Source organism: Monodon monoceros, unplaced genomic scaffold (assembly GCF_005190385.1).
Source record: "Monodon monoceros isolate NGI ecotype Baffin Bay Population unplaced genomic scaffold, NGI_Narwhal_1 Super_Scaffold_3, whole genome shotgun sequence".
Lineage (NCBI taxonomy): Eukaryota > Metazoa > Chordata > Mammalia > Artiodactyla > Monodontidae > Monodon > Monodon monoceros.
This window is the reverse complement of record NW_021703780.1, coordinates 81,727,829-81,741,343: the sequence shown is the minus strand read 5'-3', so window position 1 is coordinate 81,741,343 and position 13,515 is coordinate 81,727,829. Positions and strand designations below refer to the sequence as shown.

Genomic DNA, 13,515 nt, shown 5'->3' with positions numbered 1-13,515 from the left:
TATTAGGCACCCCCAAAATAGTTATTGGAATGAATGCAGATCTAAGAAAAACCATCAGGGACCCAAGGAGCGCTGGCATCCAGATTGATAAAAGATTGAAAACAGGAACCAGCATGTGTGTAAAAAGGATGCATGATTCCTCAACTGCAGGGTTGACTGTGAGGTGAAAAGTAAGATAATCACTCTGCTCACCTTGAGAAACACCGAGTCTGGGCTGTAAATCCTTCGAGGGTCAGGACTGTAGTGTTTTCACCTTTGATTTCCCTTGCAGGGCTTCTGCACGTCCGTGGTGCTCCACGAATATTTGGGAAGAACCGAATTGGTTCTAGAAGTAGAATTAGAGAAGGATGAGGAGTTATGAAAGAAATATTCTTTTTTCCTTTTCGCGGTACGCGGGCCTCTCACTGTTGTGGCCTCTCCCGTTGCGGAGCACAGGCTCCGGACGCGCAGGCCCAGCGGCCATGGCTCACGGGCCCAGCCGCTCCGCGGCATGTGGGATCTTCCCAGAGCGGGGCACGAATCCGTGTCCCCTGCATCGGCAGGCGGAGTCTCAACCACTGCGCCACCAGGGAAGCCCAGAAATATTCTTTTCTTTAATGCAAACCTCACTAAATTTAGGAGGAGATGAGCTGGTCTTTAAGTTTGTCCTTTTAGTTTATGACAAGTGGTTCAGAGCTGTGCTCAGCCATCAGAGCTTTGGAAAACTGCAACACATTGTTGGGATTTTATGGTGTGTCTGGCATTAATTTGGTATATGAAGTGCTCTATGATGAAAGTGATCGTTTTGTGATAAATGCAAAGCTTCTCGTAAAGATTCCTAAGACTGTATTTCTTTAAAAATCTGGTCTACACTTTCACATATTTTCCCCCCAAATGATGGACCTATTCCCCTTGTCCCACTTCCAGGATGGTGAAAGCCTCCACAAAGTCACCATATACTTATCCAGACTCACTAGTTAGTGATCAGCGAATTGTGTCACAATTTGCACTTTATAGGCGTAATTTCACATATGCCCATCATTCATTTGGACCTATTCCGGAGATATAATTTCATTTTCTTTTTTTCCCCCTTTTTTAAAAGAAATGTATTTCACTGAAGTATAGTTGATTTACAATGTTGTGTTAATTTCTGGGGGGGGGGGGGTGTTGTTTGTTTGTTTTTTCATTTTCAATGGGACTCCGTAACAGGGCTCCCTGAGCCTGCGTTCTTGGATCCCAGGTTAAGCCCTGCCCCGTGTCTGACTGCCCGGCAAGAGCCATTTGGAAGAGCAGTGGTTTCAGGTTGGATGTAGAGTGAGACTTTCTGCTATTCTTGTGTGGGCCTTTCTATGCCATTTCTAAAGGACCTCTTCCTAACTAATGCAGTGACCACAGAGCTCCTATCTGATGCCCCAGTGCTGCAGGAACTATCCTTTTACCCAAGGCTGAATCCCCGGTACCTTGGCCTCCCACCCAGGTCCCCAATTCTGTGTCGATAATCATTCAACTTGTTAAACAGTATTGGTCAGCTGATGAAGGGTATCTGATTCCAGCTATCATGTCTCCCATGAACTGCTGTATTAGATAGGACCTTTCTGTTTGCAAACCAATTAAAAAAAAATTAAATTAGCTTAAGTAGAAGTAGAAATTATAGTGATTCAGACAGTCATTGGAGTCTGTCTCTCTCCAGCACTTCTGTCTGGCCTGAAGTACTCTGGTACCCCAGGCTCTCATCCCAACAGCTTTTTAACTCCAGAACAAAGACAAACACCCTTCTTCCCTCATCCCTATAACTAGGGAATATTGGGGCCGGGTATTTTTATTGGTTATTCCTGAATCGCATGTTAATTATCCCTTGGTATAGGGGCCTGAGGTTAGCTCACCCAAATGATTTGGATGGTGCTGTCATAGAAAAGCAGGGATCTGTGATTAGAAAAAGTGAAACAGACTTTGGATGGGCAAAAACAACAGATACTTACTCTGATCATCTAGTTTTAATCCTCCCCTGTGCTCCCACAACCATACCCTGACCTTGCCCCAGCCCTGTATTTGGTCTGTCAAGTCACTTCACCTGGTTCTTCATGTTGGCCTTGATCTCCTAATTTTAGCCCATTCTGTTGCCTCGATTCTGAAACTATTTATCAAAATTCTGATTGTCCTTCGACAGTGAAAAATTCTTACTTTAAAATTGGAAATGTCACACTAGTTTTCTCAGGAGGCTGTTCAACCTGGTGAGAAAAGTGACCATTTATTGAGTTTTTCCTGCTATATATACCTAAATAGAAGGTTCCCTCAAATATAAAGTCACTCATCTTCCCACTAAGAAGATTCAAAACCAGTGTTTTAGGCCAACCTGAATGTATAAAAATTTAGCAATGTAGATGAAATAGTCCAGTATTTACTTCTAATATTTAAGATCATTTGTCCTATGGATTAATAATTTGGGTGATTGCTGTCTTGAACTTTCCCTCTTTATGAAGTAATTTTTTTCAGCCTCTCCACATGCATCTGTGTGTTGGCCCTGAAACAAAAGGCCCTCTTTAAATCGTCCTTCTGGCTTACCCAAGCACAGCATCTTTGCTTCTGCCTAAGTTGTTTGAGCTACAGAACTTGTTCTTTTTTTTTTTATTATTGAAGTATAGTTGATTTACAATGTTGTGTTCGTTTCTGGCATACAGCAAAGTGATTGTTATAAATATACGTATTTTTTTCGTATTCTTTTCCATTATGGTTTATTACAGGATATTGAATATAGTTCCCTGTGCTATACAATAGGACCTTGGGTTGTTTATCCATTCTGTATATAATAGTTTGCATCTGTTAATCCCAAACTCCCAATCCATCCTTCCCAATCCCCGCCCCCCAATCTTGGCAACCACAAGTGTGTTCTCTATGTCTGTGAGTCTGTTTCTATTTCGTAGATAAGTTCATTTGTGTCATATTTTAAATTCCACATATAAGTGATATCATATGATATTTGTCTTTCTCTTTCTGACTTACTTTGCTCAGTATAATAATCTCTTGGTCCATCCATGTAGCTGCAAATGGCATTATTTCATTCTTTTTTATGGCTGAGTAATATTGCATTTTATATATGTACCACATCTTTATCCATTCATATGTCCACGGACATTTAGTTTGGCTCTTGTAAATAGTACAGCACTTTTCAATCTCCATATATGATACTTCACTGGGAGTATTATTGCATGACTTTTTTTCCCCCCCTTTTTCATTCATCCTAGAGGTGTATATGTATGGTCTTCCACCATAACCACCTATCGTGTGGCCTTTTAAAGTAATGTTTGGAACTTCCCTGGTGGCGCAGGTGTTAAAACTCTGCATTCCCAATGCAGAGGGCCCAGGTTTTATCCCTGGTCGGGGAACTAGATCCCCCATGCGTGCTGCAACTAAGAGCTCGCGTGCCACAACTAAGGAGCCCGAGTGCCACAAATAAGGAGCCCGCTTGCTTCAACTAAGGAGCCCATGTGCCGCAACTAAGACCGGGTGCAACCAGATAAATAAATAAAAATTATAAAAAATAAAGTAATATTTAAGTAACTTGTTTGCTCTGACATTCAGCCCCTCCACTTGTGAAGTCACATGCCTATAATAACTACCTAATCTGTATTAACTTCTTTGCCACCTTTTCTACTGATTTCATCAAGTGATCTTTATAAGCATACAAACTTGTTATTGAATGAGGCTCTTTCAAAGTATTGTGTCTTCCCCCGACAGTATGTTGTAGTTCAAAGGAACTGGAGTCTTTGAAATGACTTGAAGATAAAGCTACTCTCTCATTTTTGAGAGATAAGGGATTTTGGTAGGGGGGGGGGGCACCTCACCTTTTATTTAAATACATGATATATGTCTATCTGCCAGGCACATTCTTTGTGCTTTGTATGCACGATCTCATTTAATTTCCTCCAACACCCCTAATAAGATAGGGATTTTTATCCCTATATACTAAGGAGGAAATGGATTCTCAGAGAGGTCAAGTAACTTTCCCAAGAACACACAGCTACAAAATGCCAGGTTTGTCTGGCTCTAGAACACATGTTCTTAACCATACCACTCACTTGCACAAAAATCCAGAAGATTCTTTTTTCAGGTGGGAAAAACATGGTACCATGTCACAGGCTCTTACTTAGCCATTCTAAAATTAATAAGTGGTTTTATTATTTTTACTGGATGTTATATATTTTTCTCTCTGCTTTACTTTGAAGTATAATGGATTTTGATTATTCCCTATCCATTGAGCAATTTCAGTAGTAATGATTTAGTTAAATGCAAATGATGAAATAAACCCTTTCTCGAGACCAAAGGCATCTTACCAGGATTTTCTGTTTGTGGCTAGCATCACTGATGCTGACTGATCTTATGAAGTTTGTCCCGTGGAATTCTGAGTTTCCTTCTCAGTGTAAAAGCTATTGGTGTAAAATGGCTGTGGGTAGCACAGTTAAGTGTCATTTCTGTTTGTATTCATTAAATTCAGAATGTATCAAGATTGAAGAGCCAAAATTGAAGTTTGGATTCTTAGATGGCATAGCCGATCTCTGAATTATTATCCAATGCAGATCATGCATTATCAGTAAACAACATTTCATCATATGTTTTAAACATGTTATGAAGAAAAGCTTTAGGTGGCAAAAAAAAAAAAGTAGCAGAAATTTTGGGTTGTTGGGTTTTTTTTCTCCCACTGCTCTCCTGACTCATGTTGAAAGCCTTTTGTTTCTAATCAAAGCAACAAACGGTAAGGTCATTTCCTTGTGATTATATGGCAGCGGAAGGCGTCGGGGTTTTTAGGTCCCTACTTCCACCGGCTTATATTTGGAGAAAACACACACACACACACACATCACAAGTGCTTAATATATGTGTCCTTCGTCCTGCCTGTTCTCTCCGGTCCCTTTAAATGAGCCGAGACCATGGTTCGGAGGTAAGAACAATTTCTCTTATAATCTTTTGACTACAGACAGTATAATGGTGCTTCTTGAGCTCTTCCTGGCATTTCTTAGTGAATTGAGGGCAGATTTTAATGTTATACGGGGGGTGGACGAACTTACGTACTAATATTTCAGAACCCAACTTGCAAAAAAGGAAACTCCAAGAAATGTTTGTCTTTGCTCTTTTCAAAGAGTTATTCCTTCTCCAAAAGAGTTGGATCTCCTCCAGTTTGATACCACAGTGAAGATTGTCCTTAACGCTCATCTTTCGGAGGGTTTTCCTGTCATTGTTTGAACTGTTATCTCTGTTCCCCTAAAAGTCCTAAAAGACTCATTTCTTGTTCTTTTATTTCAGAACTTTGGTAATTATTGTTGCAGTGTATAATTCCACCTCACCCCTTCCCCCTAATGCCATCCCACTACCGTTCTCTTTCTTTTCTTTTTTTTTTAATTTTAAAGACTTGAGCCCTTTTATGGATGTGGAAAGGACAGGGCAAGGGCAGGAACGGTGTCAGTAAGCAGCATGAAAATGCTTTGAGATTTGCAGTTGTTAATCATCTCGTCAACACAGTGGTTTTGGAGCCATCTCTATTTCTGTGAGCATTTGGCAGGAAAGATCCTGTGGGGGACTAGAACTCATTAGTAACTTTTCTAAAAGGACCTTTTAATGTACGTCCCTGTCTTGCCTCGAGACAGAAGCAGGGAAATTGAATTCTGTCCCTCAGTCTAGTTTATGAGGACTTTATGTGACCAGAATTCAATGGCTCAAGATAGAGACCTCAGAAATGCCATCTTTGGGGATGGCTATCAATTAATTCATAAAACCTTTATGATTTGTCAAAGGAAGTCCTACAATCTAATTAAAAGGGAAGCTTTTTTTTTCTTTCTCCCTTCTGATGTGGTTATGCTAAACTCATAATGTCCAATTCTATGTGTCCATTTTTTTCCCCTCATGGGTAGATGTTGGAGATGGAGGAGGGGAGGAAAAGCTGGGTAGACTTCGGAAAACAAAGGAAATTGTCTCATCCAGGAGGCTGCAAAGCTCTTGGGTATAGGAGGAAGTCTGTGGAGGAAGTGGGCAGGATTAGGTAGAGAAGAGAAACGTCAGGGAAACAAACGTATCACAATAGGGTCTGGGATCGGACCCTCTTGTCATAATCTAACACAATAGCATGTCCTTAGAAATGTATCGATTGTTTCTAAATCAGTCCTGTCTAAAGGTATCTAATGATCTGGAGGAGTAGAAAGGAACATGATCGTATCCAAAATGCAGTCCTTTGACCTGGATTCTCAGAGCGGCATTATGGTCACCCAGAGCCTCGTGTTAGATGATCCCATTCTTAGACTCAGGCCATAGAGCCCTGCTAGAAGTAAGACCATTCTGTAATGCAGCCCCTTCAGGAATCAAAAAGTACATCTCTTAGCAGAGGATCTAAGATATTCCCAGACATACCAAATTCCACTCCAGGGCACATTCTCTGTGTTCCAGTGCATCGTTTATTTTCATCCGTCATTTGTAGTACATGGAAAAGTGGTAACTACTGGAATGGAGGTTCTTATGGTCAAGTATACCGCCCCCCGCCACCATGGAGAGAGTGCTCAATAACTATGTGGAGGGTGGGGGATGAGTGGTGGATTAATAACACTATTTGAGTAGAATTTTTTAAAATTAATTAACTTTTATTTTTGGCTGCGTTGGGTCTTCATGGCTGCACACGGGCTTTCTCTAGTTGCGGCGACCAGGGGCTACCCTTCGTTGAGGTGCGCGGGCTTCTCATTGCGGTGGCTTCCCTTGTTGTGGAGCGCGGGCTCCAGGCGCGCTGGCTTCAGTAGTTGTGGCTTGCGGACTCAGTAGTTGTGGCTCGCGGGCTCTAAAGCACAGGCTCAGTACTTGTGGCACACGGGCTTAGCTGCTCTGTGGCATGTGGGATCTTCCCGGACCAGGGCTCGAACCCGTGTCCCCTACATTGGCAGGCGGATTCTTAACCACCGTGCCACCAGGGAAGTCCTGAGTAGAATTGTTAAATATATTCATGCCGTGGAATATTTGGGCTGGAAAAAACCTTGTAAGTCACTTTGGAGTCATCCAGTCCCCTTATGCTGTTACTGAGTAGATGAAAATCCAGAGTAGTGGAGGAATTTTCCTAAGCTCTCCTATCCCATTAGGGGCAGGACACAGGCTAGAGCCCTCTCTCCTGGGTCCTGAGTCTGTGCTGTGTCCACCACAATGCTGTCTCTAGGACCAGCTGATGGCTTTGTCTAATTTCTAGCATCTCTGCAGTTCATGCAGCATGAGTTTCTTCTCATGCACTCATTTCTGTCTTGGAACAGAAAGGTGGAAGTTGCATCCCAAAGGAGGCTCTGCTTCTTATTATGGACTGCTTCCAACTGCTGGCAGAAACCAGTGCGCAGGTACACGAAGGACCCCGAGAAGAAGAACCAGCAGCCTTGTCACTAGTCATAACAAGCTGTAGTACTTGGTAAAAACGTACTAAAATACTTTCTCTTTGCTTTGAAAATATTGTCAGAACCTGAATATATTTAGTTAGCTCTTTGTAGAGGCCTGTTCCAACATCATAATTCAAGTATGAGACACATTTGTTTGTCCCTGATCTGAATTCCATGAAGCTCCAGTTAAGACATTTTCCTGCTTAATGCTGGAAAACTATGAAAATTTTTAAATGGAAGACTTTTTCTAAACTGGAAAGATAAAGCTGAGTACAGGTAAAATATACATTAACATATGTTAGTATAATCTGCCAAGTTTAGGCAAACAGTTTATCATTCCAATAAAAGCAGTGAAAGCAAAGGATGTTATTGGGCACACTCTCTGTTTATTTTAGATGTGTTTCTTTTTCCTTAAAGAAGCCATTGTAGGTAGGGCTGTAAAGTACATGTTCACTTCTGTCCTCTTGTCTTGGTTTATTTCTCTTTTGGTTTTCTTCTATCCTTGCAAGTTAGAATGAACAAGTCAGCAGAGTTTGTACCCGTTTTTTCAAGATTTGACTGTACACCACCCTTTCTATTAGAGGTATTTATATTCCGTTTTTCCAGTCAGGAATGAGGTTAGTCCAGAAGCTGACCTTCCACAATACGAAATCTTTATCTGAAGAGCAGTGTGAGAGAGAGGACTGGATTCCAGGTCTAAGTCTGCCCCTTACTGATAAGGTCTATGGCCTTGGAGAGCTGATTTTTCCTATCCAGGCCTCCAAAGCCACATTTGTGGGTGAAGAAGTTAGTCTCGTGCTGAGGCCCCTTTTCAGTTTCGAAATGCTCAAACTTTAATTGAAGTCGCTACAGGTTCTTTACAGATCAGTTGCAGCTGTCTCTCCCTCTCTGCTAGCCACCCGTTCCCTCTCTTCTTTCCTCTTTTCCTCCCTTTTTCCTTCTTCTCTCCCCTCTTTCTTCCTTTCCACTGATATTTTCCTTTTCACAAAAAGGGATTCAGGGCATGGACTATATGACTCAGATGCCGGTAGAGCCAGGGACAGCCTGTGAGTAGCAGCAATGGGAAGAAGGCAAAGTTGGAAATGGAGAAATTCCCCAAGCTGCAAACTGAAATCAGACATGGAGATGCTATCCAGGAAGAAATCCAGACTTTGTGGGTCATGGATACACCTCTTGTATTGAAATTTGACACTGCTCCTTGGATTCCAAATTCCTTAGAAGTCAACACATACTTCCTGGGTGTGTCTTGCGCCACCTGTGTGCCAGGCTCAGGCTTACAAAGGTGAATGAGATGCAGCCACTATATGAAGCTCCGTCCAGTGGGGGAGTGCAAACTGGAACTCTCCAGTGAGTCTCAGTAGCTCTTCCAAGCTTGACTTTTAGTTCATCTACTGCTCACTCTTGGGGAGTGGAAAAGCTGTTGACATAAAATGGCTGTGAGTAGTGGAATGTAATTAATATGATTTGAGGTCAAAGGATTAAACAGACGGGTGTTCTTAGGTAGAAATGGAACAATGTCAATTCCAGTGAACAGTGACACTGTAAAGCATTCAGGAGTCCACTGGTAAAGGTTCTGTTTTTGGTAGGCTCAATCCAAATGAAAGAGGGAGAGGAAGTGGCAGGAGTCTTAGCACATAAATCCTGCTTGTGAACTGAGTGACCCCCTCTGGCCTATGACAGGCACAGTTGAAATGACCTTATTAGGTTGTTGAGGGGATTAGAGCTGGCCTCTGGCACTGAAGACGCACATAGTAAATGGCAATTAATATATATATTTTAAATTAATTAATTAATTTTTGGCTGCGTTGGGTCTTTGTTGCTGTGTGCGGGCTTTCTGTAGCTGTGGTGCGTGGGCTTCTCATTGCAGTGGCTTCTCTTGCTGCGGAGCACGGGCTCTAGGCACGTGGGCTTCAGTAGTTGTGGCTCGCGGGCTCTAGAGCGCAGGCTCAGTAGTTGTGGCGCACGGGCTTAGTTGCTCCGCGGCATGTGGGATCTTCCCAGACCAGGGCTCGAACCTGTGACCCCTGCATTGGCAGGCGGATTCTTAACCACTGCGCCACAAGGGAAGCCTGGGCAATTAATATTATTAAGTAACATTATTATACGTCTATCCCAAGTACAGCAAATAAAAACAAGGGTACATACATATGAAAATATGTAAACACCACCAGAAGACTGAGTATTCAAAGTAATGAATGGGTAATTTTTTTCAGGGCCCTTCATCCTCATGATAGCATCAGTGTGAATCAGTTATTCATTACCCCACATCTTGTCACTGTCAGGGTATCCATCAGCCTTCCGTCCTTTTGGACACATGAGATCTCTTGACCCTGCAGACATTTGTCTGTATTTCACTGGGCACAAGTTCACAAATAAGTAATCAACTGCAGTATGTCTCTTGCAGACTTCCGTCTTGGGTTTGAGGTCAAGTGTTTATCATTTTAAGGATCTAGTTCTAAACCATTTTTTTTTTTTTGCGGTACGCGGGCCTCTCACTGCTGCGGCCTCTCCCGTTGCGGAGCACAGGCTCTGGACGCGCAGGCTCAGTGGCCATGGCTCACGGGCCCAGCTGCTCCACGGCATGTGGGATCCTCCCGGACCAGGGCACGAACCCGTGCCCCCTGCATCGGCAGGCAGACTCCCAACCATTGTGCCATCAGGGAAGCCCTCTAAACCATTTTAAGGACGTGGACCCAGAATATAAATCTGACAGAAGTTATAGAAAGTCTTCCTGGAAAGATTCTCACACGCACGTTTTGTTTATACTTTGGAGGAAGTTGTTTGCAAACTCCTCTACCAGCACTAATAGGCTTGTAAGAGCTCCTGTATCCCAGCTGAGGAAATGGAATAAATGTATGTATCTTTCAGAGAAATGGTGAGAAACTAGCTGGCCTCTGTGCGTGACACCGAGAAATGAGCTTTTTGGAACTCATTAGCACTTAACCTTATTTGAACCCTCTAGATGTGTGTGATCCTGGAATCGACACGGGCTCCATAGAAGGTATTTAGAACGTAAGAGCAAGTCCTGCCACCTCCTCCTCCGTAGCTGTTTATACTGCTCGTCGGAGAGGAGTTATGCCTCTACCAACAATGGGGGTGTGGGTGAGGCAGGCACCCTCTTGGTACTTGGCCTTGTGTTGAGAGTAAGGTGACTCTAGTGGGACCTGTAAGTAATTGCTCTGTTCACCATCAGAACAGTCACCTGGCTTTAGGGAGTCATCTGAAAATCTGCAGAGGTTTCGCAGTAACCACTAAATTTGAGTTGCAGCATTGGGAGCTTGTTCGTAGTAACCGCGCACGTCACCAAGCGCTCACCTCAAGTGCAGGCACCCCTCTTTATTAGAACAAGTGCTGAGGTCCAACATGCCACAGCTCTTACTTTGCATTATTCTTTTTTCCTTGCTTTTAAAGGAAACTACGCATCAACTCGTGATAGCTTTTAAATGTTTTATATGAAACAAGAAGTCTCCGTTGTGGTCTCAGTTTTTAAAAAATGAATAAGCAACTCCATTTTTTCATCCAATAGACATTTATCGAGCAGCTGCTTTTGCAAGGTGCCAGCGATAAGCTCGGGGGTCCAGGGATTAAGAAGACAGATAGGGTCCCTGGAGGCAGATATTATATAACAAAGTACATCATTCTTTAATTACAGTTGCGTAAAGTGCTGCGGAAGAGCAGTTTAGAGAGCTAAAAGAACGCATAACGCTCAGAGTGAGAGTTATGGAGCCCATGGCTATTCCACACACTCTGTGAATCAGCTTATTCAAAGCTCATAGCAAGGCACCAGTGCTGTTTCCATTACGCAGATCAGGTAACAGAGTAACAAAGAGATGAGGTCATTTGCCCACGTGGTGCCACTAGCAAAACGTCTAAGTCAGGATTTGAACCCCGGGTGATCTGAGTTCGGAGTCTTCACTCCTGACAACTACACAATGGCTTCTATGAGAGACTCACTTTTAATCTGTGTTTTTAAGGGTAAATTGGTTTAGCCAGGCACTTTCCAAATGCCCTCATGCTTTGAGGTGGGACGGAGATCATACGAAGAAGAGCTAGAAGAAGACCAGTGTGGCTGGAGCCCAGAGAGCAAAAGGGAAAGGAGTGCAAGACCAGGGGAAGGGTGGGCAGGGAGCAGGTGGTGCAGGACGAGGTGGGCCGCATGGGTGATGGAAGCTTTTCTTCCAGTTGAATCAGGTCAGCTCCAAAGCTAGACTCCCTCGGTCAAGAAGACCCTCTCGGGAACCTCCCATTCCTGTGAGATGGACACATGGAGGGAAGTTCTCCTGATCTGGCTAGATTATTCCAGATCCATTTACCTTTGTGTATGCACAAAGCATCCTGCTGGAGGATGTTTTATCTGTGTCATCAGTCTGTCCCACTGATGTCTTTTCCAAGCGCATATGTTTTCCGCCTTTTCTGGGACCTGCAGAATTACATTTTTCTTAGTGGTCCATGTGGCCACACTGCGCCTGTAGCAGGTTCAACTGTCATCATTATTCATCGTGGCTAACAGAATGGCAGGTGCTGTGTTGGGCTCTTTCTACCCGTTCTAGTGTTTCAGCCCCAACTCCATGAGTTAGACACTGTTACTATCGATATTTTTCAGATAAAGAAACCGATCTACAGGGGTTAACTGACTGGCCCAGAGTCCCACCAGCTAATTGTCAGAGTCAGGTCTTGCATCCTGGGTTGCCTGATGCCCAAGTGCGTGCTTAACCCTGCGGATCTCACTTCCTATTTTACAGATGCAAAAACTGTCCAAAGTTAATGATAGAACTGATTCTAAAACTCAGATTTTACATGAAGTTTCATTTTCTAGGCCAACATTGAATCTCATAGGAAAAATGAAAAAGAAAGGAAACTAAATAGAACACTGTGGACCTTCACCATGACCTGAAGTAGCCTTGTAAACATGTTACAGATTTACCAGCCCACAGAGATATGTTACCCGCCCGCCGGCTAAATTGGTAACACGGGCAAAAACAGAGGGATCTGAAGGGAGTGGGGGAATCTGGATATTAACCAATAGGAGTTTGGAGAGAGAATTAAGAGTAAAACAGAATAGTTTTGGTATTTTTTATAAGTAATAGTCACTCAGTGCCAAGCACTGTGCCAAGTTCTTGACAAGTACTCATTTAACCCTCACAACGAGCTGGTAAAGTTGGTCATATGTGTATGTCCATTTTATGGATGAGGACCAATGCAACAGTCTTGTCATTCTCTCTCTCTCTCTTTGATTTTTGCCACCCCACTCCCAGTCTCATCTCCTGATAGGAACCAGAGTTATCCTTTACAAATGTCCCCCGATCTTGTTTCCCCCTTGCCTAAGAGCCTCCAATGGCCTCCCACTGCCTTTGCAATAGGACCCATACTCCTAACTCCTGATATAGCCTAGGGGTTTTCAGACTTCAGCATGCAACAGAGTGACCTGGACGGCTCGCTAAAACACAGATGGTTGGTCGCCACTCCACATTCCTAGCGAGCTGCAGTTAATACTGACACTGTGAGTCCAGGAACCACACTTTCAGGACCACTCATGAGCCCCTCATTAATCCCCTGACCTTGTCTACTGTAGTCTCCCTTTTGGTGCCAAGCTCCAGCCACATTTGCTGCTATTTTTTTCTTAAACTGTGCATTCTCAGTGGGACAGCTTTACTCCAGGAGGATGAAAATTGGTTCTTGGGGGCAAACATTAAAACCTCTGATATTACAGTAGTTTGTGGACTTCAGAAGCTCAACTCTACCCAGTAGATATACAGTATATCTGTGATATTAAAATTTCATGAGGGAGGAGGACATAAGAGGAAAATTAAATGTCTAGAGAAGCTCCTTAAGAGTGTAATCATGAAAAAAAAGTTGTGTGACAAATGAAGCCGATTCCTGCCCCAGGGCCTTTGCACTTCTTGGGCCTCTGTCTGGAATGTTCTTTTTCCAGATCTTCCCAAGTCTGACTCCTCATCATTCCCCTCAGACTTTTATCTGCAGGGCTATTGTAAAATTCTCCAATTCTTTAAAAGTGCTTTTCTCTTCACTGATTTCAGTCTAATAAAAGGCTTCAGGGGCTTCCCTGGCGGCACAGTGGTTGAGAGTCCGCCTGCCGATGCAGGGGACGTGGGTTCGTGCCCCGGTCCGGGAAGATGCCACATGC

At 43.3% G+C, this 13,515-nt stretch overlaps 1 protein-coding gene across 7 annotated transcripts in view; it reads left to right on the top strand.

Annotated features, from left to right (window-relative positions):
• The window catches only part of FRMD4B (FERM domain containing 4B), a 336,083-nt gene that overhangs the window by 176,395 nt on the left and 146,173 nt on the right, over positions 1-13,515 (top strand). Inside the window, exon 1 of one of the 7 annotated variants that reach the window (XM_029242030.1) lies at positions 4,858-4,915. The exons of the other annotated variants lie outside the window; for them this stretch is intronic. Coding sequence (XP_029097863.1) covers positions 4,892-4,915 — 24 coding nt within the window. The 5' untranslated portion in view covers positions 4,858-4,891. Of the gene's footprint in view, positions 1-4,857; positions 4,916-13,515 lie in introns of those variants that run through there. 7 annotated transcript variants of the gene reach the window in all.